The sequence below is a fragment of the Eptatretus burgeri genome, chromosome 14 (assembly GCF_056783735.1).
Source record: "Eptatretus burgeri isolate ZD-2024b chromosome 14, Ebu_testis_v1, whole genome shotgun sequence".
Classification (NCBI taxonomy): domain Eukaryota; kingdom Metazoa; phylum Chordata; class Myxini; order Myxiniformes; family Myxinidae; genus Eptatretus; species Eptatretus burgeri.
The window spans coordinates 35,875,693-35,895,916 of NC_140974.1; the positions used below are offsets into that span (position 1 = coordinate 35,875,693).

Consider the following 20,224-nt stretch of genomic DNA (forward strand, 5'->3'; position numbering starts at 1 on the left):
TTCAAATCAGCTAACTGTATTCAACCACAAATTATTTTGAGGTCAACATAGGTAAAAGGTCAACATCGGCCAAATTTATAAAATTGCCAATTTCCATGCGATTGACTTGAAAGTTGAAGAGGATTTTCACATTTGGTCATTGAATTCAACTACCAATTACTTTTGAGGTCAACATAGGCCAAAAGGTCAACATAGGCCAGGATTTCTAAAATTGTCATTTTTCATCTGATTGACTTGAAATTTGAATAGGATTTTCATATCTCCTCATTAAATTGAATGACCAATTATTTTTGAGGTGAAGGTAGGCCAAAAGGTCAACATAGGCCAAATTTCTGAAACCCTCAATTTTCATCTGATTGACTTGACATTTGAACAGGATTTTCATAAAAATGACCATCATGTGTAACGTGGTCTGGCAACTATATTGGATCTAAGGGAAAATCTTTGAAAATCTTCTTAGGAGAAATCGCTTAACTGATCAATGCAAAGTTTAACTAATTGATCAACTATCAATGGGAAATATTGTTTGATAAAGATGGCGTCGTCAGTCACGTGGTCTGGTAGCCACATTGGATAAAAAAACCTGAAAAAAACAAAAAAGTTTCCTCGCACCAAGTCCTTCTCAAGACTGCGTGGGGTATCAAAGTATTGTATGAATACCATGTAGTTCATTGAGAAACGAGGAATAAAACAGAGCTGCAAGATAGCCAGGGTTATATAAGACATGCAGGAAGATATGCATTATTTGACATTGCTGACAAAGATCTCTTGGCACTTTTGCTCCAAGATTGGGTATCCTCTGAGTACCATACCATTCTGTTATTCACCATTTAAAAAAATTACAGAAATAAATGAATAACAATATTTAGAAATAAATAAGGCAATGTAGGGATGACAAACTACAGCCTAAAACGGTTTTTAACAAGACAGGGATGATGTTGGTTTCGAGAGTAGCTTACAGTATTGCTGTCACACAACAATCCCTACATCACTGCCTCCTTTACACCTCATCAATTATTGCTTCAAGCTTCTACAAACACTCCACTGGATACAACGGTACTTGATTACTCTTGTAGTGTAGCCATATACTAAGACTCGACAAATTAGCATCCCAACTGCAATGTTAATACCAGTACATAAACATCAACTTCTTACAAACTGCATGCACATCTCTAATAACAGCATTCAATAATTACCTGCATTTATGATTGGATAGTATAACTTAATAAAAAAGAAGGAGGAAAGACAACTGAAGTTTGCATTTGATAAGGTACCACATCGGAGGTTGTTAGCGAAGGTGAGGGCTTGTGGAGTGGCTGGTCAGGTAGCTAATTGGATTGCAAACTGACTTAGTGGTAGGAAGCAAAGAGTGGCTGTGAGTGGGAAGATGTCTTGCTGGGAGGATGTAAGTAGCAGGGTACCTCAGGGATCAGTATTTGGACCATTACTATTCATTATTTACATCAACGATTTGGATAATGGGAGAAAGGGTAAGCTTTTCAAATTTGCAGATGACACAAAGTTTGGAGGTAAGGTGGATGGATAGCAGAGGGGGTCATGATCAGATTCAGAAAAGTATTGATACTTGCATAGATTGGGGAAAAGTTTGGCAGATGGAATTTAACCTGAAAAAGTGCAAGGTGTTGGGGATGGGAAATAACAATGAAAATAGAGTTTACAGGATGCAAGGGGTAATTTTGGGGGTGGTAATAGATATGGGAGATAAGCAGGCAGCACAGTGCCAGGCAGATATAGGTAAAGCAAATAGGTTTTTTTTTTTTTTGTTTTTTTTTTTTTTTTTGTATACCTTGGTCGAGGCTCGTATGAGAGCTAACACACAACTCACAGCAAGGAGGCATGAGACAAGAGGGGCGGGAGTGGAAGGGACAAAACATTGGGGAACAGACACAGGTGAACTGTGGAAGGGAGAGGGATGGGGATGGGACGGGGAACATGGTGAGGGGAAGATGGACATTAAAGGGACTTTCAGGAAGGAAAGCAGGAGAATTGAAGGAAGTGGGCTTGGGTGGATTATCGGGGGTAGAAAAGATCGAGGATTTGGATGGGGGAAGATAAGAGGTGGTGGTGAACAGCTGTTTTGAAAGCCTGGAGGGAAGAATGGGAAAGAATAGAGTGAGGAAGTTTATTCCAAAGGCGGGAAAAAAGAGGAATGAAAGAGTGAAGATGAGCAGTGATTCGTGATTTTGGTAGTTTTACCAGTAAGGGGGTGTTGGTGGACCTTGAGCGCCCTGTGGAAATGTGGTGGGGACAAATCACAGAGAGAGCAGGGATGGCAAGGCTGGAGAGGAGTCGGTAGAAGACAGAAAGACCACCGACCAACCTGCGGTGATTGAGTGAGAGGCCCAAAGACTCAGCTTCATTGCGGGAGATGCCAATGATCTTAAAAGCCCTGGTTTCAACAGCGTGAAGTCGAGAAAGGTGGGAGGCAGGAGCACCAGCCCAGAGGGGAGAGCAGTACTCCATCAGGCTACGGACAAAAGCTTTGTAAGTGGTCAGGAGCTCAAGAGGGCCGAGGAAGGACTTTGCACGACGGAGGATTCCCAGTCGGCGACTGGCTTTTGAGGCAAGGTTGGAAATGTGACTTTCCCAGGAAAGGTCATGGCAGATAGTGAGACCCAGAAGCTTGAAAGAAAAGACTTCTTCCAGAGGATTGTTGAGAAAGTGGATGGGGGGTTTTGTAAACGGTCCTTTCGAAGAGACATAGTGAGAGTGTGAGATTTGTCTGGATTGAAAGACATGTTCCACGTGTTGGACCAGTTTGTGATTTTATCCAGATCTGCAGTGAGCGAAGAAGCTGCTGCTTGCCGGTCTGAGGGATGACAGATGGTACGGCAGAGGGTGGAGTCATCGGCAAAGAGAAATAGAGGATTTTCCAGAGAGTCCGAGAGATCATTGATGAAAACCAGAAAAAGAACAGGGCCCAGAACGCTACCTTGAGGAACTCCAGCCTGCACAGGAAGAGGGGATGAAAGAACTCCATTTAGGGCCACACGTTGACTGCGACAGGAGAGGAAGTCTGCGAGCCATGAGTGGAGATGGCCTTGAATACCATGGGAAGAGAGTTTGGTGAGTAGGGCAGGGTGCCAGACTGTGTCAAAAGCACGTGATATGTCCAGGGATACGGCTCGGATTTCCTGTCTGGCATTGAGGACCTCCATCCATTGATGGGAGAGCAGTAGCAGCATATCTAGGGTAGAGTGACCTGGTCTGAAACCAAATTGATGATTGGAAATCAAGCCATTGGAGAAGAGGAAGGATTTCATGTCTGAAGCGATGAGTTTGTATTCGGAGAGGTTTGAGTTTGTATTCGGAGAGGGATCATTTATAAATCAAAAGAGGTGGTGTTAACATTGTACAGGAATTTAGTGAGGACACATCTAGAACATTGTGTCCAGTTTTGGTCACCACAGTTCTGGAAGGACATAGATGCCATTGAGAGGGTTCAATGCAGGGCTACTGGATTGATTCCGGACTCAGCTATGAGGAGCGGCTGAAGGAGACAGGGCTTTATACACTAGAAATGAGGAGGTTACGAGGATATACGATGGAAATGTTTAAGGTAATGAAAGGTATGGATAAAATAAGGGAAGATTAATTATTCAACCGAGTAGACAGTGATAGGACCAGGGGCCATCATAGCCTGAGTGTAAAGAAGAGGAGCATTAAGATGGTAGCAAGGCAGGGGATATTTACTCAGAGAGTAGTTAATGCATGGAAAGGTCTCCCTGGAAAGGTAGTGGCAGCAGAAAAAGTAGATAAGTTTAAATTAGAATTAGATAGTTACCTGGAAGTTATGGAGATAGATGGGTATGGGGATGTTGATAAGACTTTTTGGTAGTTTGAGCATTAATGGGTGACTGTGTGCATGTGTGCGGAGTGCTGTTGGTGGTGGTCTTGTCAAGGGGGGTTGTGTTGTTTTTAACCAAGCCTGTGCCCCCTCCCTTGAGGGGAAGAAAAGGAAAAAACATACAAAAACTACAAAAAAATAAAGGAACAACAACAACAACAACAACAAAACAAACAAACAAAAAAATATTTCATGAATTAATTAATTTTTTTGCATTTTCTTCCTTGGATCTTGTGTAGATAAATTAGTATTGTGTTCGTGCAGGCATGATTGGCTGAATGGCCTCCACTGGTGTTCGAGTGTTTTTGGGATTGCCTTGTGAAGTTGCAAGAACTCATTGAAATTGTAGAGTAGCTTCTTAAACTTATGTTGAAATGAAATATAGGAGCTTCTAATACTTTTAGCTCGACAATAGTCTGGAGGCAGTGATGTCGGGTATTATGTGATGGCAATACTGTTAGCTACTCTAAACCAACATCATCCCCATCTTGTTTCAAACATTTTTTACACTGGAGTTTGTCATCCCTACATGGCTTTTTAAAATTAGCATAAATATTTATTTTTATTCACTTGTATAACATTCAATTGAAGTCAAGTTGTTCCTTGATCATAAACCAATGTTTTTAGATAGGACAGACAGATGGACAAAGTGCTTAACTTAACTTACTTAACCCCACTTTTTGTTTCATGTGCACTGGGCAATAACCTCAGAAGATGTTTATACAGAGTGGGCCCTTAACAGCCCTTAATGATAGGAGCATCTTGCCTTATCTTCCCCTATATTTTTGACAAATATTTGTTGTGATACAGTTCTACCACATTTGTGATGGTCTTGGGTTCATATCCATCTGCATCATGCGCTCGGAGCTTCTGGAATATTTCAGCACCTTTGGGATTTCACTGTCCATTTGGGTCACCCTTATAGGTAAGTTACTTGCATTACATACCTTTCTGTAACATAGCTTGTTTACAATAAATAACAAATGAATGATCATTACTGTAGCATCCAGGTAAAAAACCATAATCGGCAGGAAAGACCAATAAGCAATGATAACTCTCAGTATATACCGATTTGCAAGCCCTCCTTGTGCACTTTCATGGCCTTTCTTAAAGTGAGTTTTGTACTTGCACCTCCTTAAGACATAATGCGTTTCAAGAGGCATGGCACTTAGTCAATTTCTCTGACACAAAACACTCATCACTGTTGTCTGTCAATAACTGCTTCCAGTAGGTATTGTGATGTATCAAGGCCTTCGATGACTCAGTTTCTTCAGCTTACGATACTTTTGTTTACTATACCATGGAGTATGGTTCCCAGCTGTGGGAATGACACTCTGACATTGGACCTGACCTTTCTTGATGATAAGCAGTCCAAAACCTCTAAAATGATTGATATTTCTAATTAGTGCTGAGTCAGGTGGATATTTGTTAAAGCGAAACCACCACAGCCTGACAGAGTTTTTAAAAACCATTACAGCACCATACAGGCTTTTTATATTCTTGTCATTTGACTTACCTGAAGTAGTACTCTATGTACAGTATTTCCCTGTTTTGTCCATTGCCCACACACCCATCCCCCATTTCCAGCTCTGACATCACACAGAACCTCGGCTGGTAGGATAGCCTGAAGGTAAGTACACTCACCTCAAAGCTGTCTAGCCTGGCTTTGAATCATGACAGCTATAAACTGTCATCCTGGTGTTTCACAGACAGGGAGATTCATCAATGTGTGCGCCATCTGCCAGCATGAATTTGTGGATGTTAACATTTCCCACGGTGTTTTTCCTGAAGAGTCGGCGAGTTCTTGCTGGAATCCTGGCCAAATTAAAATTTTCTGCCCGAATGTGTCGGGGCACCGCATTAGTGGCAAAGCCCCGCCTCAGTAATGATACAACCATCAGACTGAGTTCAGAAGTGAATCCCAGTCCAATATTAATTCGCTAACAACAAAGCAGAAGCTCCATTCTTTACGTTATTTTCTCATGTCCCCAACTGTAATTTGTCTTCTCACCATTTCACTAGTTTATTTATTTATTTATTTTTCATTGCTTCCACCTGTATACCTATATAGTTTGTGATAAATATAATTTGTGCTTCCACCTATATAGTTTGTGATAAATACATATATCTGGACGGCATGGGTATGTTTGTAAACCTCTATCTTTGCTATGTCTTTTTTTTTCTTCTTTAATGAGCTTAACACACAATGTAGAAAGTGCTCTTCCATGCCAGTCAGTGACAAAATTATCAGAAGAACATCCAATCTGCCAGCATTCCTTGGTGGACATTAAAGATTCCACGGTATCCTTCGCAAAGAGTTGGCGAGCTATCGTCGGCAACACGAACGAATTACAAGTTTCATCCTTAACCTACAAGTAACACTACTTCAGCAGCACTGCTGCACTCCCAACAGTGATGCAACTCGCAGCCAAAGGCTGCATACAAAATTAATTAATAAAGCAGAGGATTGGAAGAAGATGTTAACTTACTCCATTACATTGATGAGGTGTTACATCTTCAATGATGTGGACTCTAATAAAAGCACTTTATAGGCCTGACAAATCTCTGGACACACTTGTGCATGGTGCATTTAATGGTAATAACTCTACTCCATTGGTCAGCAGCAGTGGGAGAGTTCCAAGAGCCAGCCCAGCTTGGAACCATCTTGGCCGGAACACTGATCATTGCTGTCCGGACGTATGAGAACAGCTGGGGATACGGAGTCTATGCTGGACCCATCATCACTGCTATTATCCTGCTTTCCATCAAGTTTGTGGGTGTCTGCAATGCATCGTGGTCAATTGAGATGGAATTTTATTACTCAAGTTTAAAATGTATAAAGCAAGAAATAAAGTGTAAAAATTAAGTCTTACAGATATCAATGCATGGGAAAGTAGTCATGTTGATTTAGAATGTATTCATATTGCCTTCATTGTAATTTTGTTTGAAGAGAGGATGGGCATTGGGTTAAAATACAGAAAAAATTGATGTAACTCTCCAAAATTTTTAATGCGATTAATGTACGCGACATTTCACCAGTCAACACAAACCGCAAAGCGATTGGCTTGTCCAACTGCCTTAAGCACGCTAAAGGATTACTCTTTATGGATTACTACCATAATCAGGCTTATGGATTACTTATGGAAACTTCAAAACAATATTATGGGAGTTAATGGAAGGGGGATAATGTGCAACTATTTCAGGATGTGTGTTTGTGCTTGACACCTTCAATATTTGTAAACATAATGCCAACCAGATGTTCTCTGAATGGTTCAAAAATGTAAAAATCACAGGATGACAGGTCACAATTACAGGGTGGATTGTATTGGGGGTGGGGGGGTTATTTAGAACTTCCTCATACATTCCCACTATAATGGTGCAGGTCACATCTGCTGTATGATGGCGAGCATTATTGAAGTCTGCCTCGACAGAACACACCTGGCAGGTGTCGGTGTATTGCTTGTCTCATGTCATTGCAAGTTTCCTTTTGATCAAATGTGAGGTCCTTTGGTTCTCACTTCAATGTTACTTCACCGAATTTTAAGTGAGAGCCAGATATCTGTGATCACAAAGCAATCACCAAGGGTAAACCTCATGGGAGACTTACCCTTGGCAATCGTCCACGACTTACCCTTGGCCCACGATCCAACGATGGCCATATGTTTCTTTGGATCACCATATGACCTTGACCTTCAACATTTAAGGAAAGAGTGTAAAGAAAGAAAATGTGGCCACATCCTCAATCTATCCAAAAAATTCAACATCATGAAAATCGGAGGAAAATTTTTCAAGTTATGATCAAGATGGTGTTTTTTTGCCAATTTTTGGAGATACCAATTTTTGCAAATTGGGTCACGAATCTGAAAAAAGGTCAAAGAAACGAAACAAATATCAGGTGTACAACTTCAGTGCAGAGGTCTACTATTGTGATTGAAGAACATTTTGGAAGGCAAAGCAGTCTTTGAGATTCCGCAATGGCAAAATTTAAAACAAAAAAACCCCGCGTTATTTATTTATTTATTTATTTATTTCGGACAGCCATTTGAACTTTAACCGGGAGGGGTATGATGTAAATTAAGCGCAAAAGCAACTTGCTCTGGGCTATCTATCTAGTGAGGGAAATTTTGTTCCAATCGGCCAACCCTTCGTCGAGTTTTAGTGAAAAATGTTAAAATGTCTATAATTGGGTCAGGATCTTAAACATTACATCAAGGACAAAACAAATGATGTCAACCCTGCATACTTTGTATTACTTTTATTGTTTCAAAATTTAATTTTGAAGGTCCTCAGACACTGGCAACAAAAGGGGAGAGAAACCGAACTTGTACTTTAATACTCTGAGGAATGAGAGACCTTGACATTTAAGCCAGAGGGGTGTGATGTAAATTAATTGTAAATGTGCTTTACTCCAGGCTATCTAACGAGGGCAATTTCGGTCTGATCAACAAACCTTCGTCGAGTTATGGTGAATAATGTTAAAATGCCTATAATTACGTCATGACCTTAAAAACTAGGTCAAGGTCAAAAAATTATGCCATCCCTTATACTGTCTATTCACATTATTGATGCAAAGTTTCACTCTGAAACTCCAAGCTGGCTATATCTATCTTTCAGGTAAGACTATATCTTACTTTACTTTCAGGTAAGACTATATATATATATATATATATATATATATATATATATATATATATATATATATATATATATATATATATATATATATATATATATATTTTTTTTTTATATATATACAGTTCAGGATTTTGGGGGTTTTTTGTGGATGCATTGTTGAGGCTCATATGAGAGCCAACACACAATGCACAACAAGGGGAGCAGGAGACAAGAGGGGTGGGAGAGGGTAGGACAAAACAGTGGGGAACAGAGACATTAAGAGATCTGTGGAAGAGAGAAGAATAGGATGGGGAACATGGGGTATACAAGATGGACACTGCAGGGACTTTAAGGAAGGAAAGCAGGAAATTTGAAGGAGGTGGGTTTGGGGTGGATTAATGGGGGTAGAAAAGGTCGTGGTTTTTGATTGGTAAAGATAAGAGGTAGTGGTGAACAGCTGTTTTGAAGGGCTGGAGGGAAGAATGGTACTGAAGAGAGTGTGGGAGTTTATTCCAAAGGTGGGGAAAAAGAGGAATGAAAGAGTGAAGTTGAGCAGTGATTCGTGATTTTGGTAGTTTTACTACAAGGGCATTGCTGGCTGACCTTGAATGCCCTGTGGAAATATGGGGGGGACATATCACAGACAGAGCAGGGGGGGTGACCAAAGAGGAGACAGTGAAAGACAGAAAGACCACAGACCTGCCTGCGGTGAAAGAGTGAGAGGCCCTAAGACTCAGCATCACCGTGGGAGATACCAATGATCCTAAATGCTTTGGTTTCCACGACGTTAAGCCGAGAAAGGTGAGAGGCAGGATAACCAGCCCATAGGGGAGTGCATCACTCCATCAGGCTGCGAAGTTGATACAGTTCAAAAATTTGGAGTTTTCAGAGCGGAGGAAGAAAAATTCTATATGCTGGTTTAGTATTCCTCAGGTTATAACAAATTCTGTGGTACCAATAAAAATTGGGGGCAATAATTGTCGAAACAAACCCTACAATAACAATAAACCTTCTCATTTCAGGTTCCCCTTTAAGCCTCCCCTATAAGGGGGAGGCTTAAAGGGAAACCCAAACACATTCTTTTCTGAAAATAATTGAAAATCATTAATCACAGTCTAAGTTGAAGGGAAAAAAAATTTGAATTTTTTTGGCCAATCTCAAAGGGCCTACAAAAGCCATAAAGTGTCAATTTTCGACTTTCACCAGTGACATCACACCCAGAACACACATCGATCCAAATGGCAGATTACATAGAGAAACAGTGTATTTCGAGCTCAGATTCTGGTATTGATTCCACCGTCATTAGCAACTCTGAAGGTTCTCAGTATGTTGAAACTGATCAGTGGGATTTTGAAGATACTATTGTTGACAAAATTAATGATGGAAACGCTGTTGTGTGTATTGTGAAGCTACATTGTTTCGACCCTGATTGGAGCGATTCAGATGAAAATGACGACAAAGGAGGTGTTGTTGAAGATGAAAACGCCAGTCGCGTGTTCACTACAGATTGGTCAGTTTTGTTTTTCCTTTCAATTGACGGTTAATAGGGGATTTTATATTAACTGATAAATCAGTTATATTACGATTCACCAGAAAACCTGGGTTTTATCCCTGGTCTGAGCGCGAAGTTTTCTGACATATATGTATTGTTGTTCTGTAAAACCACATGCCTCCAAGGCAATGACACACAACAGTGATCCCAAGGCAGTTATGTCAATAGTATATGTCTTAGATAGTCCCTTCCATATGTCTACTGGGAAAAAAGGGGGAAGATACATTGCATGGGACTCTCATAGTTAGGTCTTTTATATATCTTATATCGTTACTTTAAGCAACAGGAAAAGTTGTAAAACAACAGTAAGACATAAAGAATAAATGCAGACAGAAACTAACGGGTGAAGAAGCGTTTGAACGAAAACAAGACAACTTTTTTAAACCACTTCGAAAAAAAACTCCCCAACAAATGTCTACAGTTCCTATGATAGAATACATCCCTAAAAAACTTCAAATTATAAAAGATTTTCGTCAAATGATGGATCAAGAATGAGAAGATAGAGGAAAATTAGAAGATGATGATGAAGGATTATTTCAACAACTGGAAGAGATAAATCAACCCCCTGATTATGTTGTGAATGCTCTCCAAAACAATGAATATTCAACAGATTCAAAAACCATAGCAGGTCTCATTCCAACAGAACAACCAGTAATATTGTTGTGGATTTGGAAGCTTACTTCACACAACAGTCAGGTCCTATAGATCAGTTATATCAGTAAGTATGTGTTTCTCGTTAGGGTCCCGTCCTATGTTTCATGGGTGATTAATTGTACATGCGCCGAGTTATTTTATAGTTAGGATTTTTCAAGAACTTCAACAACAACAATGCCCATCTTCGCTTCTTCACCATCAGTCTTTCCCACGCGCATGCTTGCCAAGCACAGCGGTGGGCGGAGTCCAATGTGCCAGGCGGGGTTTCTTTGGACGTTGGCGTCTTGGATTTCACTCCAAATACGGGCATGGCGCCCCTCTCAGTCAATCGGAGGGGTGCGAGCACGTCTACCACCTCTCGGCCAATGGGGAGCCAATGCAACATATTGCTGCTCGACTTCCTGGTCGAGGGGTGGAGATATGAGCACATCCCCCCGACCAATCTCGGACGGCCGAGGGATCGCCCGACACACCTGTCCAATGAGGAGGGGGATGACACGAGACGGATCCCTCCCACCTGTCAAGAGAGAGGGATAATTGTGTGGGGGCGACCCGGTGACAGAGTATTAGTCTTCCCGCCGTGAATCGCCTTCCTGCGAACCGGAGGAGAATTGCTTGCCTGCCTGCCCAGCTGACTTGCTTTGCCTGCCTCGTCACCTGTTTTGCTGGTGGAGCGTGCCAGCGCCCGACGCTACCCTCCGTACCTGGCATCGTGTTGCGGGTTCAAGTCCCGCTGGGCCAGATCGTCGAGAACCGCATGAAGCGGGAAGGTCCAAGCCAGATTTTTACCTCCAGTTCACCTTCCTTTCGAGCTGGGGGTATCAATAAAGGCCATGGCCGCCATTTCTTTTTTTTGGGGGGGGGGGTGTCTGTGTCTGGGCCCGTTTTCTAAGTAGAAACGTTTATGTGCCGTGTGTGTAAATTGCATTCCTTTTATTCGGTTAACTCTGCCTTCTTGCGTGCTCCCCTGCCCCATTATAAATAAATATCCCTTTTCTTTAATGTTCCAGCTCGTTTCTGTGTTTCTTTCATTAGCTTGACACGGTGTGTACTGAGAAATAACGAGGCCGTAAATTGTTCATTTTGTCCGAGGGGCCTTGGTAATCTCCACTCGAGTTACACACGGTTCGGGCTCGGTAACGGCTCGTTCCGCTCGAGGTTCGTCGAGGGTGTGTATTCCCCGGTAGCTTTGTCCGCATGGGTAATTAGGTATATTGAAGTTTGGCAATTGACCCTACCCCACACGGTCGAATTATTGGCGATTTATAGTCCAGTAAGGGACCCGTGCCTTTCGGACTTATCCAAAAGGCACGATCTCAATTCCAGTGTGTTCGGTGGAGCCGACTCTACTGCTACCTCTAGCGGTCGTGCTCGCCACCGATACCCGGCCCCGCAACAATATTCTATCTTGTTAAAGAAAAGGTATTGATGTATAATGATGAATGAGGTTCTTGAGTTCTGTCCGACCACCTATTAAATTAATCCGCAGATTAATGTTTCTTCTTACAAAAGATGGATATTACATTTTAGCCAAGAATTGTGACTCAGATTATTTCAATGAGCCATTGAATATGAAAAATGATGACAGATCATATATTGATTTATTAAACTCACTTGATTTGGGGGTTCGATTGCTGGGAGTAGAAAGAAGAATGAAAAGGAGAAACACATTATTGAGGCTTTAATTAGGCTTCATTCAGGTGTTGGTTTTCTTCCAAATGACTCATTGGAATTAATTAATAGACTGTTATTGTTTTTAGGTAGTAAGAAGGCTGGAAACAACAATTGTTGTTATGAAGCATCAGCCATTTTCGACGAGTTAATGAATCTGAAAATAATTAATAAATGTCAATACAAAGATATTTTATCCGATGTTAAATGAGTTTAATTCTCTCTCATGATGAAAATAAAAAATATCATCAATTGTTGATGCTAATGAGAATTATTTTTATTGTTGAAAAATGGTAAAGAAGTATAAATATTTATTGATAAGATAATGGTAGAATTACTGCCACTGAATGTTGGAAGAAAAATGATTTGAGTTATCTTCTTTTCAAGACTATTTAACAAGTGTGGTGTTTCAGAAAATATAAGAGGTTTATAACAATTATATCCAGATTAAAAAAAAAAAAAATGAGAAGCACAATCCTTCGTTTCAATTTCACGAGTGATCACACATCTTCTTTCTCATACCCACTACAACTTGATGTAACAAAAGAATATGAGGCATCTTTATTGTTTACTGGAGGACCCGTGAAACCATTGGGTTCCCCTTGTGGTGGCGGTTGATAAAAGAAAAATCATTTCAAAAAAAAAAGATAGCTCCAGCGAACTATACCGCTGAGGTTGTTTGCATTGATTAAATTCTCCCGAAGAGTACTTTACTGAATCGGAAATTGATTTTTTAATAATTTTTGTATTGCCCGATTTGAACGAAAGTTGATACTGCACACCGCAGGCGAATGGTAAGTCAGGTGGCCCAAAAATTTTTGCGCTATCGTGTACCGTTTTGGCTGTATTTCGGGAACATACATATATACATACATATATGCAAGATAAGAGTTTTAGTAATATACTCGACTTGGATTCGCTCTTTAATGGAGTGAAAGCTCATAGAACTCAGCCACGTCAGCCATTACATGAGGGTTCAGCCTCATTGGCCATTTCATTGGGATTCAAGGGCTGACAGGATGGCCTAGAGGTACACACACTTTCATCGAAGCTGCTTAGCTGGGTGCAAATCCTGACCCAGCTATAAAATGTCATTCTGGTGATTCATCAATGTGTGTGCTGTACCTGGGATGGACATTAAACGACTGTCCCGTCTGCCAGCATTCGTTGGTGGACGTTAAAGATCCCACGGTGTCATTCGCGAAGAGTGGGTGAGCTATCGCAGGCACCATGAATAATTCCAAATCCCTGCCATAACCAGCAGAGGGCATTGCATCAGCAGCACAGCTGCCCCCTCCACCAATGATGCTGTCCCGCAGCCTTGAACTGCATACGAAAGAAAAAGAATTAGGCTTCAGCCTCAAACCCATTAAATTGACACTTACTGCAAATGCAAATCCACATTCTCTGTTTAGTTTGATGCTCAGATTTAGAAATTTAGAATCTTTAGAAAGCTTCAAGCAAGCAAGATTGTTCCATTTTTGCAGCAAGCTCATTACAGAGCAAAAATAAAAGACGATTTTCGATTCGAAATAAGACAAGGACATAATTATCATGGAACGGTCACATCAGACAAGATTCTCATGAAACCGTAAATACAAATGCATGGACAAGAGAACAATTTTGGCATGATGGCTTTTGGAATTTTTTTCTCTCAAGTAGAAATATTAAAACGGAAAGAAAAATGCTAATTAAATGGACAACCAACAAGAGGGATGTGTAGGGTCAAAAGACAGTTAGTTTGTCATGCTGGCAAATATTAAAGCTGGATCAAGTTTTCAAGCACTGGTGAGCTTTGACCCAAAATATAACATGTTGGCGAGCAAAACCAAACACAATACAAAGTGACATTACATAATGACAATACGATTCTGTACGCCTTTGCACTCGACGCACATTTGTTTTTCATCTCACCGCTTTGAGAACTTATATTTTGCATATAGATAATGCTTCTTCTTCAAGTGATGCAAATAATTATCTCAGGTATAATTGAAGTTTCACTGAGATCATCTTCAATAATGAGTGTTTGTCCATCTGTCTGTCTGTCTCTAGTTCCAACCCTCTGCTAATCTGAACCTCTTTGCTTTATGTCACCTTGCAGTGTCCTTGTCTTTCCATCACCATTTCGGTCTTCATTGCATTGTCTGTGTACCATTTTTACAGCTGATGCCTTTCTTTACCTCCACCACCGAAGGTGAAGAAGGTTATATTTTCACCCCTTTATGGGTGTTTGTTTGTTTGTCTTTGTGTAAAGGATATCTCAAAAAGTTGTGGACGGATCCGGATGAAATTTTGTGGACAGGTTAGGTGTGTGAAAGGACGAACTAATTAGATTTGGGTGAAGATCCGGATCTGAATCCGACTTCTAGAATTTTTAACGTGATTCTTCACCATTGAGAGATCAGACTAAAAATGATATATCGCACGATATCACAAAAAGTTGTGGACGGATTCGGACAAAATTTGGTGGACAGGTTGAATGTGTCGCAAGGCCGAATTCCTTCGATTTTGGTGAAGATTCGAATCCGGATCTGGATACGAGATTTATTTAATTTTTACAGCGATTCTTCACCATTGAGAGATAGGGCCAAAAACGATATAGTACTGTGCAGCATGATATTTCAAAAATGTATTGGGCCTGATATGTTCTTGTGGATCAGGCATGACATGGTGGAGGTATGCGCTTTACCGAGTGCTCTTCTAGTTTTCACCTGTGTTCTTGCAGTGTATGCAAGTAATATTTTAGGAACTCAAAATTCTCTCCCAAAAATACAAATTCAAAAACCTGTAAGCTTTGTCTGATAGGTGGGACACACTACACGGTGGTGCTGGAAAGCATAATGTCGATGTATTGTGTCTGCTTTTACTTGTAGTTCCCTTGCATCTTGGCAAAAAGAAGTGTCTGGCACAAAGGTCTCTGTAAGATGCAAAAGGAAAATATAGTTTGATTAATGAGCTAACGTGCAAACAGATGTCACTTTCCACAGATGGTTTTCCACTACGCTCTGTCTCACCATTTTGATTCACATCAAAGTTTCCGAACAATGACTGTTTTTCTCATATTATAAACTGTGTGTTCAGGGAAGAAAAATGGTGAAAACAAGGGCAGTTGTCCCTCAGAAAAGGGTTTATACGCATCAACTTGCACCTGGCCTCTGCTTCCTTATCCTCGCCTTCACTCTTCGCTTTTACTTTCAGGTAAGACTATATAACAAAATATATGTATATATATATATATATATATATATATATATATATATATATATATATATATATATATATATATATATATATATATATATATATATATATATATATATATATTACATGCATATGTACATCTGAACACCTGTTTCCTCCTTGTTTTAATTGATGGTCTTCGTTACTTATGTAAGCTTGTTTAATACAAATAAAAAAATTCAACCTTGTTAACTCCGTCCACCTGAGGTGGACAGAGGTTAAGTTTTCACCGCTGTTTGTTTGTCTGTCTGTCTGTTTGTGAGCAGGATATCTCAAAAAGGTATTCACAGATTCGGACGAAACTTGGTAGACAGTTTGGTTGTATGTGACAAGGACGAATTGATTACATTTTGGTGAAGATCCGGATCCTGATATGATAATTACCCTGCGCTCGCGAAGCGAAAAGCGGTGTTAAGCAATCGGTTGCGTCGTACAGTATGTGTGGACATGTCTGCATTTTAAAAATTATTTTTCTCAGCAACCATTAGTCTGATTGACACGAAAGTTTCCAAACAGGTGCACCTCCTCCTGTAGAATTTTTAATTCAATTATGACATCATAGGTCACGTGGTACAGGCACCAACTTGTAAAGAGAGATCTTAAGAATAAAATAAAATAAAAACAATTTAGACAAGAACAGCACTCGGTGGAGTGCATACCTCCAACAGGCTGAACAGTTTACAGTTTGTATCCAACTTATAGGCTGGATCTGGATCCAGGCTTCCGAAATCCCACATGGGCTTGTCCTTATCACCTACCCAACTCTTCCACCAAGTTTCGTCCGAATCTGTCAATATCATTTTGAGATATCATTCTGTATATAGTTTTTGGCCCTATCACTCAATGGTGGTCATTTAAAAATTAAAAAAAATTATCACATCTGGATCTTCATCAAAATGTAACCAATTAGTCCTTGTTCCACACCAAACCTGTCTGCCAAGTATCTATATATTAATACTGAAGGACCAATTTTGTGCTCCTCCTAGCGGTCGCGTCGTGTTTTTCTCGGTACTCTGACCTGGACTGAAAGAAACTTCGTACCTGTAAGAGTGCATCGCGCATAGTGGCAATAGTCAACTTTCAACGCTGAAGCAGAATAAACACTTTTCGTTGAGATGGAGGTGAGGAGTGAAGAGGCGGGGGCGGGGGATGAAGAGACGGGGGCGGGGGATGAAGAGACGGGGGCGGGGAGTGAAGAGGCGGGGGGCAAGGTAAGCAAATATTTGGGCGGAGGTAAGCAAATTGAAAGCGGGAGACGGGGGAAATGGGGCGGGGGCTGGGTTGAATGAGGCGGAGTTGATTGTGAAGGGGTGGACAGGGGGTGGGGGCCTGGGGGCAAGTGGGGCGGGGAATCAAAAGACGGGGGGGTGGGGAGTGAAGAGGCGGGGCTGGGGTAATTACATTTTTGGGCAGGGGTAAGCAGATTGAATGGGGCAGGGGCGGGGGATGAATAGGCAGGGGCAAGCACACCCTGTCCAGTCCATGTCCCTCGAGTGTGTGTGAGCTGGTGAGGGTGGTTGAATGAATGGAATCCGTCTGTGACGGGGTTTCAGCTAGTCTATATATCAATACTGAAGGACCAATTTTGTGCTCCTCCTAGCGGTCGCGTCACGTTTTTCTCGGTACTGTGACCTGAGAAGTTTTGACACGGCGTTTGTACGTCAAAGTAGACATGTGCACAAATCAGGGGACTTCGTCACAAGGAGAAGTGTCCACCAAAAATGTCGTGTACAAGGACGTTTTGTAGGCCTCATTAGGTAAGGCCATGGAGTACATCGACTGGGATCCGGCTCTTACAAGAGCCGCTACTGGTTGTCATGTTGGGCTCATGGAACGGAATCCGTCTGTGACGGGGTTTCGGCTAGTCTCTTATAATGTGCAGGGGAATAAGATGTGTTATCGATAAGTAAAACTTTCTTCTCCTCGCCTTCACCCTTCACTTTTACTTTCAGATAACACAATATATATATATATATATATATATATATATATATATATATATATATATATATATATATATATATATATATATATATATATATATATATATATATAATGCTTGATTCGATGAAACGGTTTCAGAGATATAGAGGAGAAACGTTTTTCGGTTTATCCAAGATGGTGCCTGTACCACGTGACAGATGACATCATCATGATATTAAACCAGAGAGTTGGTGTCAAAGCCACCCAATGCTCACCTGTTAATACATTTATCGTTTTTAAAAGGCTAGTCTAATAATATTTTTTTATAAAGCATTGCAGTGAAGTCTGATCCAAATAATTTTAAAGCAACATATGTATTTGTATATTGTAATCAGTTAAAAATAGTGTGGTACATAAAAACATTAGAAAGGAAATAACTTGCACCAAAAACTTTAACATTTTCACGCTCACGCTGACGCTCACGCCGGGGGTATCGCTATCGCTCTCTGTTCTTCGAACAGGCGAGCTAAAAATGGAAAAAAAAAATTATTTGCTACTCTTGGTCCAATTGATAGGAAATTTTGACCATAGGTACACCTCTTCCTGTAGAAATTTCATATCATATTTATTACATCATAGGTTACGTGGTACAGACGCCATCTTGGATAAACCGAAAAATTTTGCACCTCTATATCTCTGAAACTGCACCATGGAAAAAATTGAAACATCGCTCATTGTCAAGTACTCCCCATGGGGAATAATATATGTTAATGATGATGTCATCAGTGCCTTTCTTATGACGTCATATTCCACAAGTGCAACACTTGATCTGGTCAGTGTGACAAAAAATTTATCTGCAATTGTTGGTCCAATGGACACAATTTTCACCATTGCAGTGCCTCCTGTATAATTTTTCAATTATAATGATGACGTCATATGTCACATGGTGCAGGCACCATCTTGGAAAAACCGAAAAATGTTGCTCCTCGATATCTCCGAAACCGCTTCATGGAAAAAATTCACACATGGCTCTTTGTCAAGTACTCCTGATGGGGAATAAGATGTGTTAATGATGATGTTATCACTTTCTTCATTATGACGTCATAATTCTATAAGTACAATGCTTGATTTGACAAGTATTGAAAAAAATTTTTATTTGAAGCTCTTGGTCCAATTGACACAAAATTTTGAGCGTAGGTGCAACTCCTCCTCTAGGAATTTATATTAATAATTCTGATGTCATTGGTCACGTGGTACAGGAACCATCTTGAAAAAACTGAAAAACGTTGCCCCTCTATATCTCCAAAACCACTCCATGGAAAAAAAATTAAACATGGCTCATTGTAATGTACTCCCCATGGGAAATAAGATATGTTAATGATGATGTCATCAGTGCCTTCATTATGACATCATAATTGGACAAGTGCAAAGCTTGATCCGATCAGTATGAAAAAAAATTATCTGCAATTGTTGGTCCTATTGACACAAAATTTTGATCATAGGTGCACCTCCTCCTGTATAAATTGATAATTATAATTATGACATCATAGGTCATGTGGTACAGGCACCATCTTGGATAAACCAAAAAACTTTGCACCTCTCGATCTCTGAAATTGCTCCATGGAAAAAAATTTAAACATGGCTCATTATCAATTAATCCCCATGCTGAGTTAGATATGTTAATGATGATGTCATCGGTGCCTTCATTACGATGTCATAAATGGACAAGTGCAACACTTGATCTGGTCAGTATGAAAATATAAATTATCTGCATTTGTTGAAACTGCTAACCAATCATTACAAATCTTTAACAAATTGATCAACTTCCCATGGAAAATATAGTTTGATAAAAGTGACATCATTGGTCACTGGCCTCGCACCATATTGGATCAAAGAAAAAAAAAACCTTTATAAAACAGAAAAGTTGGCTTGCACCAAGTCCTTCTCAAGACTGTGCAGGGTAAGTATTCTATGAATACCATCAATTTTTTTCAGTAATTCTTCACCATTGAGTGAAACAGCTAAAAATGATATGCAGCAAGATATCTCAAAATGTTATGGCTTGATTCCGCCGAAACTTGGTGGACAGGTTTGGTGTGGAACAAGGACTAACTGGTTACATTTTGATGAAGATCCAGATGTGATAATTTCTTTAAATTTTTAAATGACTTCAACATTGAGAGATAGGGCCAAAAACTATATACAGCATGATATTTCAAAATGATATTGACAGATTTGGACGAAACTTGGTGGAAGAGTTGGGCAGCTGAAAAGGACAAGCCCATGGGATTTTGGAAGCCTGGATCCAGATCCAGCTTATCAGTTGGATACAAAATGTAAATTGTTCAGCCTGTTGGAGGTATGCACTCCACCGAGTGCTGTTCCTGTCTAAATAGTTTTTATTTTATGTTTAATTTAACCTGATGCAAAGCTACCCCACTTAGGAAATAATACATATAATTGTTTGTGCATCTCAGTCAATTTTGCAACACAGGTAACCACGTGATCTGTTTACACCCCCTGTATTTACTGATCCAAATTCACCATTCACCTCACAATTTTTTCGACAACATTTCCATTTGCTATTCTGATGAAAACTCTCTCAAACAACAAAAATAATAATAATAATAAGAAGAAGAAGAAGAACAAGAATAAAAACGATCTCTTATAATGCTTCATCTTCCTCTTTCACACGTGTGGTA

The 20,224-nt window shown here is 40.2% G+C and overlaps 1 protein-coding gene across 3 annotated transcripts in view; it reads left to right on the plus strand.

The window, feature by feature from the left end:
* Positions 1–20,224, plus strand: part of MYMK (myomaker, myoblast fusion factor) — a 112,170-nt gene that overhangs the window by 32,080 nt on the left and 59,866 nt on the right. For all 3 annotated transcript variants that reach the window (XM_085854366.1, XM_085854364.1, XM_085854365.1), the window contains exons 3-5: positions 4,679–4,793; positions 6,493–6,641; positions 15,441–15,557. In XM_085854366.1, coding sequence (XP_085710492.1) covers positions 4,679–4,793; positions 6,493–6,641; positions 15,441–15,557 — 381 coding nt within the window. The remainder of the gene's footprint in view (positions 1–4,678; positions 4,794–6,492; positions 6,642–15,440; positions 15,558–20,224) is intronic.